This window comes from Engraulis encrasicolus, chromosome 2 (assembly GCF_034702125.1).
Source record: "Engraulis encrasicolus isolate BLACKSEA-1 chromosome 2, IST_EnEncr_1.0, whole genome shotgun sequence".
Lineage (NCBI taxonomy): Eukaryota > Metazoa > Chordata > Actinopteri > Clupeiformes > Engraulidae > Engraulis > Engraulis encrasicolus.
Window position 1 is genome coordinate 35,365,465 of NC_085858.1, and position 23,052 is coordinate 35,388,516.

The 23,052-nt window shown below is 44.6% G+C and overlaps 1 protein-coding gene across 1 annotated transcript in view; it reads right to left on the bottom strand.

The window, feature by feature from the left end:
• gmip (GEM interacting protein) overlaps nt 1–23,052 on the bottom strand; it is a 43,533-nt gene that overhangs the window by 14,248 nt on the left and 6,233 nt on the right. Inside the window, exons 5-10 of the mRNA XM_063187636.1 lie at nt 16,151–16,276; nt 9,318–9,382; nt 7,690–7,797; nt 6,528–6,608; nt 4,499–4,660; nt 2,059–2,196 (exon numbers count right to left, since the gene is read on the bottom strand). Of these exons, the coding sequence (XP_063043706.1) occupies nt 2,059–2,196; nt 4,499–4,660; nt 6,528–6,608; nt 7,690–7,797; nt 9,318–9,382; nt 16,151–16,276 (680 nt within the window). The remainder of the gene's footprint in view (nt 1–2,058; nt 2,197–4,498; nt 4,661–6,527; nt 6,609–7,689; nt 7,798–9,317; nt 9,383–16,150; nt 16,277–23,052) is intronic.

The window sequence follows — 23,052 nt, forward strand, 5'->3', positions numbered from 1 at the left end:
TATACAAGACATCACTTTCATGTGGTTACCCAATATTTTACAATAAATTACTGCAATTTTTTAAATGTCGGAAAAATATGTCAAATGTATACACATCTGTGTGTACTCAGAGTCTAAAAACAATATTTCAGTATTTTACTACAGAAAAATACCGTCTTTAGTAAGAAAATACGTTTCTACTGTGTTTCAAGTTGAGTATAGAGTTTTACCTTGTGCATATTAGTGTTCAATGGTTCACATAAGAGTGTATTAAAATGACTGCTTGTGTGTGTCATTTGAGAACAAAATTACCTTTTTAGAAGAGAGTACATTGTTTTGAGACAAGACGTGCATTTTTCAGAGGTAGTGAGGAGTTTTGCCCGTTGTGTGTGAGGTTTGGAGATTTGTGTGTAGAGTTTTGAGAATTCGAGAACTGATTCCGAAAAATGTGTGTAAGCAATCGAGAAAAACTGTAAAATGACTGCTTGTGTGTGTCATTTGAGAACAAAATGATCTTTTTAGAAGAGAGTGCATTGTTTTGAGACAAGACGTGCATTTTTCAGAGGTAGTGAGGAGTTTTGCCCACTGTGTGTGAAGTATGGAGATTTGTGTGTAGAGTTTTAAGAATTCCAGAACTGATTCCGAAAATTGTGTGTAAGCAATCGAGAAAACTGTGACTATCATCAAAAGCAAACAAAAATAAAGCTGTTTTTAACTTCCTTTTAAAACAAGGTATGTTGGGGCAGTTCTAATTTGGACAGGGAGTTGGTTGAAGCATTTTGCATAATGACTAAATTAGCTCTGACAGCAATGGTTATAGACGCACACACATACAAGCACACAGGATCATTTACATCAATACGAAATGCATCAACGACAGCCGCCGTTAGGACACTGAGGAGATGTGACACTTGCACATTATAATCAATACATGAACAGTGGTTGGGCATGTTACAATGTACAGTACATTGTGAGTACAAAGTACATGTCAAAGCAATAGGGCATCTGACCCCCCATAAGGTCAGAACCAAATGAAAACTAGAAGCACTCAGAGAGTGCAGACCTCTGCCAAGGAAGCTGCTTGATAGAACATTTGACTATGTTACACCCTAAGTCTTCCTGCCTTCTTTTTGTTGAATCCCCACAATTGAATTTCTGGTCACAAAGGGCATCTAGATATATAGGCCAGCAATGGTGAAGAATCTTTAAAAAAGTCCTGGTTCCAGTTCGTGATCCGGATCACCAACAGAATTTATTCATTTGTTCGTCCAAATCAGTTGATTAGGTTTTGAGTTATCCTGCTGATAGAATCTTTCAAAAAGTCCTGGTTCCGGTCCATGATCCTGATCACCACCAGAATTTAATAATTTGTTCCTTGGGTCATTAGCAACAACTCCAGAAAGTTTCGTCAAATTCCGTTGATTAGTTTTTGAGTTATGCTGCTGACAAACAAACAGACAGACAGACAGACAGACAGACAGACAGACAGACAGACAGACAGACAGACAGACAGACAGACAGACAAACAGACAGACAAACCAACACGACCGAAAACATGACCTCCTTGGCGGAGGTAACAAATATGCCATCTGTGGCACAAACACTTCTGGTTGGGGATATCTCTACTATGCATTCACATGAGAGTGAAATCTTATCTAAAATAGGGTCATAAAAAGACCATCCTAAGGCTACTAAAAAATAGAGAAGCGAATATCTGTTCTTTCTGGAAAGCTATCTGCTTGTTTCGCACCCTAACCTCAGAGACCCCGTGCTACTCGCAGTTATACAGATTCTATGTTCGGCCCCTTCATTGGAAGGAATTTGAAAAACTGGCCCTCGGGGACTTCATTGAATACCTGGTCCCCTGCCATAGGCATTGCACAAATGGGTTAATGAATTATAGCCTGATAAACCAGCCTAAATGTGGCGCTGGTTTACCAGGCTAAATAAATTACATAATATATAACTCTTTAGCGCATTGAATGACAGTTACGTATGTATGACAATGTGCTATACAAATCCTATTGCTATTGCGATTGCTATTGCTATTCTTGGAATTAGTCCCTGTATCCAGCTCACCTCCTTCAGCGTGGTGTCGCCCTGGCAGATCAGCTTGCGGTTGTGGGCGATGATCTTCTCCTTCGTCTTCTCCAGCTCGTTCTGGTGGCTACGGGCGTCGTTCACACACTGCTTATACAGGTTCTCAGCCTCTGTCATCTGCACAGCAGAGTAGAGTAGAGTAGAGTAGAGTATAGTAGAGTATAGAGAAGAGAAGAGAAGAGAAGAGAAGAGAGGAGAAGAGAAGAGAAGAGAAGAGAAGAGAAGAGAAGAGAAGAGAAGAGAGGAGAGGAGAGGAGTGGAGTGGAGTGGAGTGGAGTAGAGTAGAGTAGAGTAGAGTAGAGTAGAGTAGAGTAGAGTAGAGTAGAGTAGAGTAGAGTAGAGTAGAGTAGAGATGCTCATTAATCCAATCCATGGGGAATTCAAATATCCAGCAGCATATATGACATAATAATAAAAAAAGCACAAATCCAACATACAGTAGCATTCAGCAGCACACATCTTTATATGCTTTTGAGTGGGGGGTTGGTAGTATAAAATGGTATTATATGCAACTCATCAACTCCATGTAGGGTTGCCAACTGTCCCTTGAAACATTGTCTCGTCCCCTATAAACATATAAAAGTACGGTTCCTTGTTGAGCTGAAACAGGACACAATTTGGTTAAAATGCAGGAAAATGTATCGAAGATTTTTTTTCTGGGGGAAGACCCCCACACCCCCACCCCCAGTGACAATGAAATGACCCTTTTTCACAGACAGTTGGCAACCCTAACTCTAAATGAAAGAAAATGAAATGAAAGAAATGTCACAAAACTGTAAATCATACATACACACCAGGGCTTGACACTGGCACCTGCTAACCGGCCAAATGCTGGTAAAACTTGGCTGTGGCTAGTAATACTTTCAATGTTATTAGCCAATTTGGCTGGCAGCTTGTTCCTTATAAATACGTATCGTTGTAGCCTACATTCTGTTGCTTGCCCCTTGTGTATCAATTGTTTGTATTTAAGTTCAAGAAAAAGCTCAGTAACTCAGTTTTGTATTTGCTTGATGTATTTCCATGTAGAAAGCTGTACTCATCTTGCATTAGCACCTCATCATCTGAGATTAGATGTACACTATCATGATAAAGAAAAAAACACTATCAAATCTGTGGCTAGTGGAATACCTGAATGGCTAGTGACTCAGGAAAACCACTAGCCACAGTGGCCGATGTGTGCAAAAGTTAATGTCAAGCCCTGATACACACATACAGTACCACATACACCACATACAAACATGCATGCACACATACAGTAGCCTACATAGATACATACATGCACACATAAAGTACATACATAAGTTAAGTCAAGTTGGCTTTGTTGTCACTTTCTTCATATAGGTCATACAAGCAAATGGAAATTACATTTCTCTCTATCCCATATTTACATACAGTGAAGCAATAGCAGTATTGAGTTAGCACTATGAATATCTCTATAGCTCCATAGCTCCGCTAAGGTGACAGGCCAGCTGCACAGCCTCAAAGTAGAGCACCAAGTCTAAAAATCTCAAGATATGCCACACTCCCTGGCGTAATGTGTGGTGTATGCTATTCAGTTCAAACTTTTATCTAGAACACCTTATATGGCGCTAGGTAGGCTAGAGAGCGGACACCGTCCCTCGTCAACAATGTGGGGCAAGATGACTTTACCAAGGGTACAGCAGCTTAGCTTAGCTGCGAAGGAGGATGCAAGAGAGTGTTGGGTATTCACACCCCTTTTCGTTATTTTTTAACACACACGCGTACTCACACAGATGCACGCACGTGCACACACACACACACACACATACACGCACGTGCCCACGTGCGCATGCACACACACACACACACACACACACACACACACACACACACACACACACACACACACACACACACACACACACACACACACACACACACACACACACACACACACACACACACACACACACACACACACACACACACACACACACACAGGGCCAGATTAAGATGGCCCTGGGCCCCTAGGATACAAGTTGCTGTACCCTCCCACCTATGTTAAGGATGACATGTCTGCCAACTATGGAGAGGCATATTAACAAGATTTAAAAGTGACACGACATCTTGTCATAATTCTGCAATTTTGGCCAATCGCCCCGAGGCGCCGTCCCTCTGCAACAATGTGGGGCAAAATTACTTTACCGAGAAAAGCTTAGCTGAGAAGGAGGGTGCAAGTTGTCGTTATTTTGAAAAACTTTTCTTTACAACTGCAATCTAATACACACACCCAGGCAGGCACGCACTCAAGTACACATACGCACACAGGCTCGCCCACATGCACGCACGCACTCACACACTCACTCACTCACTCCCTCACACACGTTAGTCTGATGGTTAGCATCAGCGTTGCTGTAGTGGGTTTGGACATAAAGACAGACACTCTAAATTAGGCTACCTTGGTCTGAGCGTCATCCCTGGACTTCCTCCTCTTGTCCAGGGTCTTGTACCCCCCGGCCTCCTCCTCCGCCTTGGCCGTCACCGCTTTGGCTTTCTCCAGCTCCTCGCTGCGCTGGATGTACTGCTGACGGGCCTTCTTCAGAGCCGACTCGGCATCATTCTGATGGACAGAAGGACAAACACAAACAGGGTTTTTTTTTTTTCACACCCTGGTGCTATAAGTGCACTGCTGTTTTATGTTGTTGTTGTTGGGGTTTAATCGTCAGATTAGGTTTCGTGAGGTTTTAGGTCAGGAAGAGCTTGTCAATATGCCTATTTACATCAAACCTGTTAAACATATTTGCCTTATTTACATTGAACATATTTCAGATAAAATAAAATGAACTTCTACTCAAGAAAGACATTTAAAAAAAATAAAAATGCTTGTTATTATCTAAGTCAGGACAAGATGTCAGGACAAGATGCGAGGGAGAATTCAAGTGGGCTTAAAGTAAAATCCTGTCCTGGGCTGCATATTCTGACTACCAGGCTATTGCATTGCATTACATGATTACATTACATTGAATTTGGCAGACGCTTTATAACCAAAGCGACTTTCAAACGAGGACGTAATCATAGCCAACGTCACTAGCAGATAAAAGTGCACAGATATATACAGAACAACAAGTTCAAACGCAAAGAAGGGTTATTTTTTATATTTTATTATTTTTGTAAAGTACACACACATGCAAGCACGCACGCACATTCACACTCACACTCACACACACACACACACACACACACACACACACACACACACACACACACACACACACACACACACACACACACACACACACACACATCATGCTATAGAATCAATCAGAAAGCACATGGGTGTTCTCGTACATGTTCATGACACGTGTCACGTAGGCCGGCCATTGTTGCTGCTGCTACCACAAGCATTCATGGCATGACATTGTCACAGATGGATTGGTGAACAGGCCTACAGGCCTGAGCACATATCCTTTGCGGCCAGGACACACTTCATCCTCCCTCCCTCTTTTCAAGGGGCCTCACAAACCAGGTAGAATAGAGTATGCATGCCAGGTATGGAGTAATGGCCAACCTGGATTTATTCGTTTACAATGCAGTGACATATACAGTACAGTACTCCAAATGACCTGGCTTTACCTATTTCATTCTATCAGGTGATCATTCGACCAGGCAATCACCTAGTAGAATTGGACAGGTAAAACCAGATCATTTGGAGTAAGTGGCACTGGGAACTAATTTCGTAATGTATAACTAATGAATCCAGGTTGCCCATCACTGCAGATATATATTGCCAGAATAAGTTTTTTTAGTGGTGGTGCATTTTTTTTTTCATTCTATATTTCTTAATAATGTTACTGCTGCTGCACTCCACTCATTTGTCTGCAGTAAAAGTTGAGAAAGCCTCATTAAGGGAGCCCAAAAGTGGGGATGCAAATGCACCACTGCATCCCCCTTTCCGGCACCTATGGTCCCAAAACAACTTTACTTTACACCCAATGTCTTAACCCCCCAACCCCCCCACCCCCCAGGACATTGTTGTCTCTCAAGTGTGGAAAAAGTACACACACCACTTTGGAGACCCTATAGTTCATTTTTTTTTTTTTAAGAGAACACAAAACCATTCTTACCCTTGCAGCTAGTGAGGCCAGTATATTCTAGGTCATTATATTTAGTTACAAAACCTTCCTGCGCAAAGAGTGACCTGAATGGAGCCGGCTACGTATTCTCTGTCTTCCCATGCCCTGTTTAACGCTCCACCAGCCCACTTCTCTGCTATGTACTGTATGGGCTGCCTGCCATGTGGCCAATCACTTCCCGTGTCATTTAAATCAATGCTCATTAGCTACTGTACTGTACTGTATATGCCTCCACATCTGATTAGCGATATTCAATTGGTCTCTCTTCACACATAATAACAGAATGAAAGGAAATGCCAGCTGTTTGAGACACCAGAGAGAGAGAGACACGTGGATGGACGGATGGACACTAACCATTTTTTTCTGCTCCTTGGCCCACATTTCTTTAAACTCCCTTCGCCACTTGTCGATTTCATTCCTCTTGCATGCCAATGCCTGTGTGGGAAATAAAATGATTAAAAGAGAGGATGAGAGAGTATTAAAACAAGCAGAGAGAGAGAGAGAGAGAGAGAGAGAGAGAGAGAGAGAGAGACATAGAGAGATACATACAGTAGATATATATACAGTATATATATATATATATATATAGAGAGAGAGAGAGAGAGAGAGAGAGAGAGAGAGAACAGACAGACAGACAGACAGACAGACAGACAGACAGACAGACAGACAGACAGACAGACAGACAGACAGACAGACAGACAGAGACAGAGACAGGCAGACGCAAAGGAGAAATAGAAATAGAAAGTCAGTTATGCCACACGCTCAATCAATATTCCCCCACGCTTTGCTGTTTTGATTAACCTAGCAGGGCCTGCTGTCCTGTCAGGCTCCTGCTGATGAACTGACCCAGCATGCTCCAGCCTGATCCAGGCTGGTTGGCTCTGGTTCTTGGTGGAACAGTAATCACTGAGCTCAATTGTATTCCGCACGGAACATTCCAGTTTCAAATGGAATATTGTCTGCATTCCGTTGTTTTTAAATATTCCCAGAATACGGCCACATTTGAAATGATTTAAGAGTTCACTACCTAGTACAATTCCTACTTGAACTGTAACAAGGGCCGCTGACAGCTTATGACCGGGCCCAGGACAAAATCATCTGAAAGGCCCGTCGTCTGAATACATACTATGTAATTGGGACCCAATTCTACCTTAGGCCCAGGGCAACTGACCCCTTTGTCGCCCCACCCGTCAGCGAGTCTGCATCTAACTGCGCACACTGAGCATCAGGGGCGGAGCACTGGCCCCCCTCTGACACATGTCGTGCTGGAGTCTGCCATCGTAATGGGCTACAAATAACATCTGGTCATTAATGTAGTTAATTAGGAGTTTTCTGTTCAGCATAGAAATGTGCACGTTAATGACACTGGGCCCATGAAATATCGTAGAAGGGGCCCCTGTGAGATGTCTGGCGATTGAAAGCGATTGGCTGACCCCCTACCCCCCAAGTGGTGAAGCCCTGGGTTCCTGGCCCCTATGCCCCCCACCCTCTGCTCCGTCCCTGCTGAGCATCCTACCTGGTAGCAGCGCTGGTGTAGCAGCTCGGCCGTGTGCTTGGCGTTAGAGCCGTTCTTGGCATCTTGCTCCAGTGCCATGGTGAAGATGTACTGCAGGGGCATCATCTCCTGTGTGCAATTAGCAAACAACATACAGGCGTTGGTTACAGACACGTATGCAGATATTTTTATTAGAGATGCACCGGATCCTGATTTTTAGCATCCTGCCGGATACCGGATCCACTGCTTAAGATCCTGCCGGAACCGAATACCGGATACCGGATCCTACGAAAGGGTTGAAACACATAGCCTACTCGCACACGTGGGCCCTTTTTATTACGTTGGCTCAAACTATTTTTTAGACTCATTGGCTTATGGTGCGTTACCCAGAGGTAGGAGCTTCCCAACCAGGAGTCAGCTACCTCTCACTTGAAAGCGTTCCAACCAGCAAGTCAACCAAACTACAAACATGGAGGGACAAAAATACATATCCACTTCTCAAAGATGTCAGCAATGTAAACAATGATATGTAAACAACACCATGCGTTTTTTCATTTAGCCGCATTTCATCTTTGAAAGGCAATGCCTACTACTTAGAAAGGTTCACGGGCGGTGTTGCAACTGTTAACCTGTCCAAATCAAGTCTATTTGTACAGAACTATTTGTATAGAAGGATGATTGCTGAGTAATGTGCAACATAAACTATTCCTAACACTGTGCGCTGCCATTGCTGTGACGACATCACGATTGTCAATGGGAGGAAGTCGGTTTGCTTCGAATTTGCCCCAGTTCGCGACTTGAACATTCCGCTTCAACGCATTTCAGCAAGTAGGAGGTCAGAAACATCCCATCTCCCACCGCTGGGGAATGCACCATTACTGCCACACTGCCTGCAACGGCCGCTTCCAAGGGGCTTTCACTCCGTGCAGCAATTGGGGTTTTGAAAGACTGACTGAAAAGCCTAGGCTATGTAAAAACTAGAGATGCACCAGATCCTGATTTTTAGGTAACTGCCGGATACCGGATCCACTGCTTAAGATCCTGCCGGACCTGGATCCAGTGAAAAACCCTATTATCCTGCCGGATCTCTAATTTTTATACACTGATATTATACTACTCGGCAAATCATTCCAACAATATACAGTCATATTTAACAAAAAATATAGGCAATATACAACCATCCCCAACCATTCACAGAGTTCAGAATAAACACAACCAACTCCTGCACAGGGACTGGGCAGCATGCATTCATGCTGTGCCGTAATTGTAAACATACAACCATGGCTCAGGGTTAGAATGTGCACCATAACCCTGTGTGATGATGATGATGAACCAAGAGTGTGTTGGGGTCTTCCTGCAGAGTCTAGTAAGTATTCAAAGAAGTTCACAGTTTTATGCAATAGGACTTCTTCTAAAAAAAACCCTTAAGAACACCACAAATTTGATCCAACTAGTGAAGAATCAACTGATCGCTACACTGGTTTGCAGTAACTGTAGACCAGTTGCTCTGTGAAGTTACCCGTGTTGCAAGGAAATGAGACAGTTTAAAAAAAAACTAAAATCTACTTTTGCTTTTGGCATCTCTGGTATACAGTATACTATAGTGCATGTAGATGGTTTTCAAAGATGGTTTGCACATGTAAACTCACCTGCTGGGATACAGTTGATTTAGCCGTTTCTGCCGCTCTCATGATATTTTTGGCAAACTCTTGTTCTGTAAACAGAAAGACAACAGAATATTTTTCACTCTTCAGGTCATAACCAAAACAATAAATATCAAGATGCATATGCCATACATGGGTCAATGATGTGACATCAATTTTTTGGGTTCCTCAATGTGGCAACACGATAAAAGCTTTGAACCAAATATTTCAATATGACTAATGAGGAGAAATTCCCAAGAATATTGATGATGAAGTAGTTTGGCTTAATCCTGCATATGTCTTGTTAACATTAAAAAAAGGAAATGGGACATCATTTTCATAAAAATTATATCTAACTTGGGGAATTGTGTCAAATTGACTTCTAAATTGTCAATGTGGTGCAATGCACTTATAAAAAGACATTTTATAATTTCTCATTGTGCAAATACTTGTTAATCACTGACCCACATACAGTGAGTCCAATATGTATTTGATCCCTTGCTGATTTTGCCGGTTTGCCCACTAATAAAGACATGATCAGTCTATAAATGTATGATAATATGTATTCAAACATGAAGAGACAAAATATCAAAAAGAAATTCCAGAAAATAGCTTAAAATAATATATTTTAATTTATTCGTATTTAATTTAGGCAAATAAGTATTTGACCCCTCTAGCTAAAGAAGATAAAGTGCTTTGTGGCAAAGCCCTAGTTGTCTAGCACTGAGGTCAGATGCTTCTTTTAGTTGATGACAATGTTTGTGCATATAGTAGAAAAGAGTTTTGGCCATTTTTCTTTTGCAGAGTATCTCTAAAACATTAATAGTTTGTAGCTGTAGCTTGGCAAATGGGAGGTTCAGTTCCCTCCATAGAATTACTATAGGGTTAATATTTGGAGACTGTCAAGGCCACTTCACCACTTTAATATGCTTCTTATTGAGCCACTCCTTCGTTGCTTTGACTGTATGTTGTGTATTATTGTCATGTTGGGAGATCCAAAAATGGCCCACCTTCAGTGTAGTGGAGGAGGGAAGGACGTTTGCACTCAGGATTGCACATTACATGTCTCCCTCCATCCATTCGTTGATGATGTGAAGTTGTCCTGTGTCTTGGCCAGACAAACACCCTCAAACCATAATGATACCACTTTCATGCATGATGGTGAGGAGGGTGTTCTAGGGATCATAGACAGCAGTTCTCTTTCTCAAAACACATTGAATTGTGTTAATGCTAAACAGCTTGATTTTGGTTTCATCTGACTACAGTACCTCCTTATCATATCCTAAACCAGTCTGATGCCCGTTGGCAAACCTCAGGCGGGACTGCATAAATTCCTTCTGAAGTAGAGGTACCATGTGTGCACTACAGGATTTTAAACCTCTGTGGCATTGAATGCTACCAGTAGTTTTCTCAGTGATTTTGCTCCCAGTAGCTTTGATATCATTGCCTAGTTTATCCCGTACAGGTCTAGGGTGCTTTCTTCCTGTTCTCATGACTCAAGATATCAAATCCCTACAAAGGGTCAAATCTTGTATAAAACCCCAGACAGGCTGATGGATAGTCATTTTGTATTCCTCACATTTTGAAGGAGATGCATCAACAGTTGGGTCATTAATACCCAGTCTCTTTCGTCTGGCTTTGCAGCCCATTTCGTCTTTGTTCAGGTTTAAAATCGTGTCCCTGATACAGGTGTCTTTAATTCAGATGACAAGTTGATCGGAAGTGCCCATCTGGTCTGTGGGCCCGGAACTGTTATCAGTTGGCAGGGGATCAAATACTTATTTTGCTCGATGAAATGGAAATAAATTAGTATATATTCTCTTAAGTTAATTTCTGGATTTTCTTTTTGATATTCTGTCTCTCCATATTAGAATACATATTATAATAACATTTATTGACTGATCATGTCTTTGTTAGTAGGCAAACCAACAAAATCAGCAAGGGATCAAATACATATTGGACTCACTGTATGTATGTATGGATGTATTATATTTTCCTACGTGTATATGAGACTAAATGAGAATGGTAGGCTGATTCTCAGAAATGGCAAACAACAGCAGCATCATGGAATTTGGGATCGATTGGAAAAATAGTTTTAGTCGTGGTCAGTATTGACCAGATCTCCCCACAGACCACACTGTACTGCACTTTACGGATCAATAGTTAAGTAATGGGCCTTAGTATGGCTTCATGTCTGTGTGTTGTGAAACTGACCCTGGCCATAACACTCTACTGTAGGTCCAGGGTATGTGCCAAGCCTAAGTGCTAAGTGGTACAAACATAGACAACTATCAGAGTTGGTAGATGTGACGGATGATTTCCCGTCCAATAAATGCTCAAAACTGCTTGGAGGCACTAAATCACGACCAATTTGAACCAAATTCTGTTAGCAAGTTCTATGGTCGTGTAGAAAATCCCTGCCAAACCTCCCAATTGAACAGGAAACCAGCCAATCTGGCAACCCTGACAACAATAGACCATCAAGAGCTTTTCCTGAATGAAGGAATTTTGATCAGCATTTTAGACAGTATTTACCACTGGAATAGGACGGCTATGATAGGATAAACCACAAAAAGGGCTTGGTGTGTCTTCATGCTATGTGAATGGCAGATTATTTATTTGGTGCATCAAAAAAGACAAAATTACTCTGAATAAAATAGTTGAAATGACAGCATTCATTTGCTGACTAATGTAATGTCTTCACTATTTAGGCCCCTAGGAAACAATCCACAAGTTATTGGCAACTACTGCATCAACTCAGAGCCTGTAAGACTTCCAAGTCTTCAGCCTCGGTGGCACCAAGCATGCTATACCTACTTCATGTAAGCCTGTTGGCTGGATATGTCTCTGCATAAAAAATAGCAGTCCTCGTATTTTCACTGCACAGTGAAGTGTCATCTCACACTGTAAAGCTCTGTGGGTCAACCACAAGCCTAACCAACCATGACTATTAACAGCTACTTAGCTTGAGCCACAGCCTTCACAAACACCAAAAGTGGTTTTCCTGACCATGTCCGTCCGTCACTATGGGCCCCATAGTATACAATTGTGCAAGGAAACCAAACATTTGCACATCTGATCTGAACACACGTGACTTGAGCGTCATGAAATAATTATTGTTGTTAAAGATATTTCATGTTTTATTTTTGTTTATTTTTATACCAGACCGTATTGTATTACAATTGCATCTTCTGAATGTAATAAGAAAAGTTTCAAAATAAACCATGGAAAAAATAAATGGTTATTGGGGCTACATGTGAGACTATATTGAATGTGAACACTGCCATACAGGGACAGGGGTACAGCTTCTTTTTCGTTGGTAAGTGGCAGAAGTATCCAAAAGTTTTTTTTTGCTATGACTGTGCATAGAAATATGGGGCAGATTACAGTGGGTGAGAATTTAGCGGCCAGCTATGCTGCAAACAGACAGACAGACAGACAAGTGGACGCACCACAGACACACACACGCACGCGCACGCACAAGCACATGCACACGCACACAGACAAGTCAAGTCAAGTCAAGTCAAGTCAAGTTTATTGTCAATTTCTTTACATGCACTGGTCATACAAAGAATTTGAAATTGCGTTTCTTGCTCTCCCATGCAGACATAGACTAATCTAGGTAAGGACATAGACAGTATAGACATAGACAGTACTCATACATGGACATAGACAGTATGGACGTAGACATTGCTCATACAGACATTTAAAGTGCAAGACTGGACAACAGAAGACTTGTAGAGAACATACATTAAGAGGAGGTATTTTGTTGTTCTTTTTTCTAAAAGTCCTTTATAGCGTTCTGACATAGTAATAGTAGCATTTGAAGAAATAAATAATTAAAAAAAGGTTTTTTATTAAATACACCAGCAGCAGTATGTGTGTGTGTGTGTTTGTATGTGTTTTGTGTGCGTGTGTGCGTGTGTGTGTGTGTGTGTGTGTGTGTGTGTGTGTGTGTGTGATTAGTGCAGGTAGAAAGTGCGGTGTGCGTCTGTGTGTGTGTACCTGTGTATGTGTGTGTGTGTGTGTGTGTGTGTGTGTGTATGTGTGTGAGTATGAGTTGTGTGTCAGTGTGTGTATGTTTGGGTTTAGTGCAGAAAGTGCAGTGTGCTTGTGTGTGTGTGTGTGTGTGTGTGTGTGTGTGTGTGTGTGTGTGTGTGGTGTGTGTGTGTGTGTGTGTGTGTGGGTGTGTGTGTGTGTGCATGTGTATGTTTTGAGTTTAGTGCAGGTTGAAAAGTTCAGTCACAGATGTAGTAGTGCAGGTGGAATGTTCAGTCGCAGATATGGTGGTGGGGATGAGGGGGGGGAGCGTTGTCAGTGGCCTGGCTGGCTAGAGGCTGACAGTGAAGGGAGAGTGGTTGAGTGTTCAGTATCTTGATTGCTTGATGCATCGTGCTGCTTGCAAGCCTGGTGGTACGGGAACGGAGGCGCCTGTACCTCTTTCCAGAGGGCAGGAGGCTGAACAGTTTGTGTGCAGGGTGGCTTGTGTCTTTGATGATCATCAGTGCTTTTCGGGTGGGGTGTAAATGTCCTGCAGGGAGGGGAGTGGTACTCCAATGATCTTCTTCGCTGTGTTCACAACACGCTGGAGTGTCTTCCTGTTTTTCTCCGTGCAGCTTCCTCCCCCACACTGTGATGCAGCTGGACACGACGCTCTCTATGGTTCCTCTGTAGAATGTTGTCATGATGGAGGTGTAGCACTTGCCTTCTTTAGTTTGCGCAAGAAGTAGAGACGCTGATGGGCCCTTCTTCGCCAGTGATGTAGTGTTGGTGGTCCAAGAGAGGTCGTCGCTGATGTGCACTCCAAGGAACTTGGTGCTGCTCACTCTCTCCACAGCATCACCGTCGATGGTCAGTGGTGGCAGTTGTTTTTGGACCCTCTGAAAGTTGACAACAATCTCCTTGGTCTTGTTGACATTCAGCAGGAGGTTGTTGTCTTTGCACCATCTGGCCAGCAGGTCTACTTCTTCTCTGTAGTGGGTCTCATCGCCCTTAGTGATGAGGCCCACCAGTGTTGTATCATCCGCAAACTTCACTAGATGGTTAGTGCTGTGGGTCGTTGTGCAGTCATGTGTCAGCAGCGTGAACAGCAGGGGGCTGAGAACACAACCTTGCGGAGCCCCCGTGCTCAGGGTCAGGGTGCTTGAGGTGTTATTCCCTACCCGTACTGCTTGTGGTCTCTGCATCAGGAAGTCCAGCAGCCAGTTGCAGAGGGAGGTGCTGAAACCTAGTTTGTCCAGTTTTCTGATGAGTTGTTGTGGTATTATGGTATTGAATGCTGAGCTGAAGTCAATGAACAGCATTCTCACATATGAGTCTTTATTGTCCAAGTGGGTGAGGGCTGGATGGAGGGCAGAGCAGATTGCATCCTCCGTGGATCGCTTGGCTCGGTATGCGAACTGGTAGGGGTCCAGGGTGGGGGGTAGGGTGGCTTTGATGTGTGACAGGACTAGCCGTTCGAAGCACTTCATGATTATGGGCGTCAGTGCTACAGGACGGTAGTCATTGACACACACACACGCACGCACGCACGCACGCACGCACGCACGCACGCACACACACACACACACACACACACACACACACACACACACACACACACACACACACACACACACACACACACACACACACACACACAGATAGCAGAAATACTGCACTTCGTTGTTTGATTGTCTGTTCGGACCCGTGAACCCTGCATAACTCCTCAGTACAGTACAGTATGGGGAGCCGGCCTGGCTAGCTGACGTGGTGCACGCCACGCCATGCTTCGTGTTTTGGCAGAGAGAGCGGTATTTACAGCCACACATGCTGTTTGCTGAGGTAATCCCTTCACCCCCCCTCTCCTTCTCCTTCTCCTCTCGCATTCCCTCTATCAGGAGGCGCCTAATCTGAGACTTCGTAATCTCAAGCCTCTCTTTGAAGTTTGGTCAGGGTGACTGTGCTGTGGTCGTGCATGCGTGGTTGTTTTTGCCGCCATTGTTTTTGTTGCCATTTTCACCGGCCAGCCTGCCAAGCACGTTGGTTGGATGCAGACGCTCAAGCGGCGAAGCCGTGACGCACGAGAAGCCGCGCACAACACATATAGCCCTCTCTCTCTGCAGGAGACTCTAGTCTCTTGGAGTTACTGACAACGCTTAGCTATCAGGGGATAACGCTAGACAAACTGAACACACACACAGGCTGTTCTGAGGTCATGCATTTTTGCGGAGTTAGAAAGCTGGTTTACTAAGTGCGGGACAGGGCTAAATATAGTGAGTTACTTCTATGATATCATAGATATCAAAGTATGTTGTTGTGGGGGGAAGACTGAATTGAACAAGACTGAAGCAGTGTCTGAAGCAGAATAGGGGACATTCACTTGGACAATGACCACGTAAATAAGCAAGCAAGAAGCCACCCTGTTATCTCAAATTGAAGATAACGTTAACCAGCATTCTTTGATCCTGCTGATTTTTCAACTGTGTTGAAAATCATCAATGGTGGTGGGGACATTTAATAAAAAAAAAACAAAAAAAAACTTACATTCCATCATAGTTTACGTTTACAATTTTCTACCAACAACACCATCACCATCAATCACAATGGTGCACCATAGCCACCCATTCTCATGCATTCTAATGTAGAATAAATTGACAACAGGCCCTGCCGTGGCCAAACGATAGGGCACTCGGCTGCCGTGCGGCTGACCCGGGTTCGATTCCCGGCTCGGGTCCTTTGCCGGCCCTTCCCCATCTCTCTCTCTCCCCACTCGCTTCCTGTCACCACCTTCACTGTCCTATCATAAATAAAGTTAAAAAAAGACAAAAAAGAAGAAAACAACAACAAGGGTGACTCACCATAGCTGATTCTCTTGTCCATCCAGGCCAGCAGGTCTTTGGCGTAGCGGCACCACATCTTGGTGTACTGCAGGGCGGCCTCCACGCCCCCCTCGCAGCGGCACAAGGCCTGGTCGGCATCCTGGGCTGAGAAGGAGTACATGAGCGTCACGGCTCCGTCTTGGGAGAGGACCCCCCCTGGGACCCCTTCCCCACCACCACCACCACCACCCGAACCCGACCCCAGACCCAAACTGTCACACACGCACGCAGTCGCCCGCACACTTTCTCTGGGGAGAGCGCCAACTGTCCACACCGGTGGTGGTCCTCCAACCTTTAGTTCCTCACCCCTTTCGCAACGGTCGTCGTGGCCTGTGCTGTGGACCATGTCTTTCTATCTTCATTATCTAACCTCATGTCAACTGCTGAGAAACGAAAAAGCGACTCTATAGTGTAAGCATACACATGCACTAGGTGTCTTCAACCATGAAGTCTATCCAAACTGAAAAATGAGGAAAAGGTCGCACCATGCATAGGTTCTTTATCCAAACTGCACATGGAAAAGACGAGCGGTAGCCATGAATGCCCAAAGAAGTCCTCCTAGATCCAAGAGGTGCTATTTAGGTGCCAGTCGAGACAAGTAGCTGCAGAAGTGAGATCTTCCTCATCTCAAGCAGAAGCATCTTAGAAGGAGTTGCTCTTTCGAGGAGTCTCTAGCGCAATGCGACACGGCTCTATAGCTCTGCGGTAGGCTACGTGACGCATAAAAGTACAGATGCTGCGGCCACAACTCGGCCAAGGGCAGTCTGGTCCTTCGCTGCCCTCCTCTCTCAAAGTTTAGCAGTTCGTGTCATGTGGACTCTATGGAGAAAAGCTCCGGTGCAGCTGCTCTGTCTCTCTCTCTCTGTCTCTCTCTGCCTCTCTCCCCCTCCCTCTATCTCTCTCTCTCCCCTCCCTCCCTCCCTCCCTCCATCTCTCTCTCTCTCTCCTCTATCTTAATCTCTCTCTCCCCCTCCCTCTACCTCTCTCTCCCCCCTCCCTCCCTCCATCTCTCTCTCCCCTCCCTCCATCTCTCTCTCTCTCCTCTATCTTAATCTCTCTCTGCCCCCTCCCTCTACCTCTATCTCTCTACCCCTCCCTCCGTCTCTCTCTCTCTCGCCCTCAGTCTGGCTTAGTCAGATCGGAGCTCAAGAGTGGTGGAGGAGGGATGCTCTGGGATTCCACACAGACTAGAACTTACCTGTGCCGCCCTTTACTCTCTCCTCTCTCCGCCTCTCTCTATCTCCATCACTGCCTCCATCGCTGCCTCTGTCTGTCTCTCTCTCCCTGCTATTTTGTTTTTCTCCATCTATCTCTGTTTCTCTGTCTCTGTCTCTCTCTGTCTCTCTCTCTCTGTCGCCCTTCCCTCTACTGTCCCCTCCCTTAACCAGTTTACCACTTCACCACTGTCACTAACAGTGCAGAAACATTCCTGCTCTACTCAAGACAAGCCAAAGGTCCTCTGCTCTGTGATCATCTGACTGGACATGTCTCACCATACCATACCCACCAGAGCCAGTGATTGAATTGACTGGAGCTTATCTCTGATATGTCAACTGGAGTGCACTGGAAGTGAAAATGTGTGCTTCAGAGAAAAGCGACTATTGACTGTAAACTGGGTTCTGTTATCAGTCATTCAAAGGGAGGGGGTCAATGTGGAATTCAACAGGAATTCTTTCACTTGGTCTTTTAAGAGATCCTTTAGGGTAGTGGTTGCCAAACTGGGGGTCGGGACCCATAGGGTGGGCGCTGAGAGAAGTAACTTTGGATAATAAATGGGAAATCCACAGGTTAACAGCTAACATTATTCCATAAATTGGTTTGTAACTCAACTCACTTGTGTGGTTAACAAATATGCTAACCTTAAACTTTTAACGTTAAAATAAAAAAATAGCAACCACAAAAATGGCATTTGGAATATAGGGGGTGGGGGTCGTGAAAATATTGCAAAATGGGGTAGCAGCAGAAAATGTTTGGGAACCAGTGCTTCAGGGGTTGACCTGAGGTGGTGGGGTATGTGTTAGGGCACTAGAAGCAACCCTGCAAAGAGGTCCTCTGATGACTGAAATGAAAATTCAACCACTGTGCACTGTGTAAGATTGTGGCCAGAATAGGTATTGAAACTATGCCTCTCATTGAGAGTGTGCTGCTTATTGCCAAATTTGATCTTCTCATGCATTTTTACTATGTAATTAACTAGATAAACGAGAAGTTTAAAAGTATGAAGTTTCGTGTATGAAAAGTGCAATTTTCCCAGTCATATTGAATACTTAGAATTTGATGGTCATGGTAAATATTTGTTGAAAAGGTAACACTTGTGAATGGGCAGCATGGATTCTAGAAATGAACTACTAAAAATATTACATGGTGCACCTTTAAGTTTCTCCTTTGTTTCAAACATGTAGAAGTTTGATCCTTTACCTGACGTGTTTCACCATTTAAAAAACTAATGAACGTAATACATCTATTTGAAGCGAAAATTATTCTGGGGACCAACGTCTGACCCTGGCCCTAACCCTAACTCGCATAAGGCAGCAATCCACGTCACAATTACAAAAAATAAGGAAGTGTGTTTATATCCAGCAGTCAGAGCGTCAGTGAGCATCATGACAGTGGGACTGGTATGACTGTGCAGAAGAGTTCGGCCTTTATTTAGAAAACTCATCCCTGTGTGTGCATCATTCAACTAACCAGAGCTGCCTATAAGTTCTTCCCCCATCGCGAAACCTCAGACTCAGTCACACACAGGGCTGCTGACAGCTTTGGCTGAGCCCAGGACAAAGTCATTTGAAAGGGCCCCCCCATTCAATACATGCAATGTAAAAAGGACCCAATTCTGGGCCCTTCCTCTCCCTGGGCCCGGGACAAGTGACCCGTTTGTCCCTCCTTGTTGACTTCCCTGCTCACACACAACCATGTGCATACAGTACAGGTATGTCTATCTGTCAGCACTTGAGTTTGTATTAATGTCTTTGTATCATAGCAGCTTCTACAGTTATTTTACTATGGAGTACTTTATTAACAGTTTTAAACTCGGTTATGGTATACTTATGTTGTGTGTGCATCTCGAAGGGAGGCCTTACATCTCATTGTACGGAGTGCTGTATACAGTAATGACAAGAAAGAGTTTCTATTGTACTCTTTTCTATTCTATTCTATTCTATTCTATTCAACTCTATTCTATTCTGCATTCAGACTATTGCGATGATATTAATGTCCAGAAGTCAATGACATCGGATTGAAATATCAATACACTGTAGCCGCTGTCATGCCCATGTTTTGACTTGCGATTTGCTTTTGCAAACTCTTAAGCTACAGTACTTCATCCCACGTTGCTAAACTCACTTCTCGCTTGCTTGTGCAAAAGTTAAAATAGTTTTAACTCGGTCGGAACCCACAACATCACATCACTTGCGTTCTTCTCGTAGCCTCAGGCCTTGCATCATTGGAGCACATGCACATTCTGTTGAGTTACATCGCTAGTAGCAAGTAGCGGCTTGTGTGGACGCCATTTTACATGGAGTTAAAAAAATAATATATATCAGTAATGATGTTCACTTTGTAAACATCAAATCATCATTACCAAGCAATAGCTTCGCAGAGACAAACAAAGCAAACACAAGATCTTCAATCAAAACTACTGTCTGACAGACAGGTAAACAAGAAAGCGATGGCACACTACAGTGGGGACTGAGACTACATAGTAAAATCAGTGTTTCAGTGTTAATATAACACTTAGAGGACAGGATAAACACTATGAGTGTTGAAGGTGACTCTGCAACAATGTGAATCTGTAACACGGCAAAATTCGCTGTGTGCAACAATCTTCCCTCCATACCCCCAGTCCCTCATGCATGCATCACCCATGACTTGTTGCACTCTGCTGCCCCACCCTAAACTGTCTGAGATACCCTGGAGCCCCGGAGAGGGATTAGCCCAGCAGGGCCAGATTGCCAGGGAGCTGGGGGGGTGGGGGCGGGGTGGTATACTCGGCTACCTTGCAGATCCCTGCTCAGGGCGGGACAAGGGCACGACACCATGTGGACAAAGACTGGAACTACAAGTCATGCTGTAGCCCTACAGTACTTAGGTTCCCGGTTCGACTCCTGACCCGCCAGGTTGGTGGGGGGAGTAATTAACCAGTGTTCTCCCGCATCCTCCTCCATGACTAAGGTACCCTGAGCATGGTACCGTCCCGCCGCACTGCTCCCTTGGGTTACCATTGAGGGCTGCCCCCTTGCACGGGTGAAGCATAAATGCAATTTCGTTGTGTGCAGTGTTTACTTGTGTGCTGTGGAGTGTCACAATGACAATGGGAGTTGGAGTTTTCCAATGGGACTTTCGGCTTTCTTTCATCTCTGATTTTAATTTTAATTTTTTTTCCAGGATTCGATTAAATGAGTATATTTCAATCATCTTACTGGAGCGTTACAGGGGATTTAATGCTAATTCAGCTGGTAGCCAAATTAGAGAGGACAGTGGGCTCTGAGTGACTGTAGCTTCAGCCAGTAGCATGCAGAGGCATTTCACAAAAGCCCGCCCTCTTGAGATCTCAGTTTACAATGCAACTTGGCTAGACAAACATGTTAAGAGCTCTGTGGTCATGATAGCCATGGGGCTAACTAGCTCTCTGTGTTTGCATTGATTTGAACTATCTCCATAGCATTCCATACTGATCCTGGCCTCTGATCAGAGGGCCGATTATTAAACCAACAGCACATGTGATTTGAACTGATGTCGGCCCACAGTTACGTAAGCGCCGCTGTTGTTCAACGAAAAGATGCGTAATGCATTGAAAGGGTCTCTGTCTGTCACATACACACAGGCGCGCAGGGTGGCGGACAGCTGTGGCCTTGCCTCGGGCAGAGTCATCTTAAAGAGCCCCCCCCAATGCAATGCAATACATACAACATTTCTGTCCCCCCCCCCCTTTCCTGAGCCTGAGAAAACTGACCTATTTGTCCCCCAATGTCAGTTGCCCTGCAGGCACGCACACAGATTGGTTGAGGCATAAATGCAATTTCGTTGTGTGCAGTGTGCAGTGTTCACTTGTGTGCTGTGGAGTGCTGTGTCACAATAACAATGGGAGTTGGAGTTTACCAATGGGGCTTTCACTTCACACACTGCGTTAATCGTTACGTTCCCAGGCATTCATCGACAGGCTGCAGCAGCACTGTACTGGGAATTCATTCAATGTTATTGACCGATTGATGGATGGCCACTGCATGGCAGGTCCCTGGTTTAGATTACCATTGAGAGGCCCTGCCATGGCCAACCGGTAGGGCACCTGTCTACCATGTGGCTGACCCGGGTTCGATTCCCAGCCCGGGTCCTTTGCCGACCCCTCCCCGTCTCTCTCCCCATTCGCTTCCTGTCCACCTCTCACACTGTCCTGTCAAATAAAGTCTAGAAAGAAAAAACAGATTACCACTGAGATCAGGACGCTGCAGAAAGTCACTGTAGGGAGGGATTGAGTTGGAGGCAGTCAGAGCAGGCTTTTGAGAAGATTGCCAACAGATTAAACACAGAACCCAAGATAGTGAGGTGCATCTCTGGCCAAAGTGTGTGTGTGTGTGCGTGTGTGTGTGTGTGAGACAGAGAGACAACGAGAGAGAACGAGAGAGAGAGAGAGAGAGAGAGAGAGAGAATCAGTAAGAGTGTGTACCTGTACGTAAGTGAGTAAATGTGTGTGTATTTGTCTGCAAGTGAGAGTGTCTCCCGTCTCTGTGTTTCACTGTCTCTCACTCCCCCTCTGTACCCTATAATGCCTGACAGGGGGGGGACACTTCACTGAGTGATGAGGAGAGAGAGCTAGCCAGGCCGTGCCCTCCTAGTGACGCAACACCTTCACTGTTGCCTCTAGTCAGGCCAAGAGCAATAAAGATATCGTTTATGAGCTACTGAAAAATCGGGAACTCCTCCCACTTTGAAGGGAAGCATACAATCATTAGCAAACCAAGGGAGGCGGGTCGGCCATGTCGTTTGGGAAATGTTAATTGTTATGCTCTTGGTCAGACCAAGTCTCGAAGAGATTTGAAAGTCGATGATAATCAGGCTAGGAGAGAGCATCCCCTACTGCCTGCTACTGAATGCAGGGCCGCTGACAGCTTTTGCTGGGCCCAGGACACCGTCATCTGAAAGGGCCCCCTATCCAATGCATGCAATGTAATGTGGACCGAATTCTGGGCCCCATATTCCCCTGGGCCCAGTACAACATACCCCCCCCCCGTCGGCGGACATGACTGTATGTCATTTCAATCTCACATGTGTGTGTCACCTGAACAGTAAATCCATAATCCATTTTAGCTACTACTAACCGTAGAGTTTCTACCTTCCCTCCACAGCCCTGGTGTGACCCATATGACCGGTAACTGGGTCACCGCCCCGGTGTACTGTAAGAAGTCCACCATCCCCATCCAGTGGTACGCTGCTTGTTAAGTTAACTCGGCTTCACTCTTAACCTCACTCTCACTCTTAGTCACCTACGGTAAAGCATCTTCGTCTCTAGATTAAGACTGATGAAGACTGATGGCACAGGCTATTGGATTATTCCCTTGTAAACACAGACCACTCGGGCATTTGTAGCACGGGCCTCTGTGATGCAGTCTGTGGATCCTGTTGTCTCTTTTTAGCCGACAGTCGTGTGCTCTTGGTAAGATTTTTCTGCCCCACCATTTCTCTCAGCTACCTGTGTTTTGCAGTTTGCCAGCTACGTCACTTTCAGCAAGTAAAAAGCTCTCTATTTTCTCCCTTCAACAGCTTGGTCATCAAGTGTTCCCTTATCTCTCTCTCTCTCTCTCTCTCTCTCTCTCTCTCTCTCTCTCTCTCTCTCTCTCTCTCTCTCTATTGATCTATCTCTCCCCATCTCTGCTACACAGTGCATT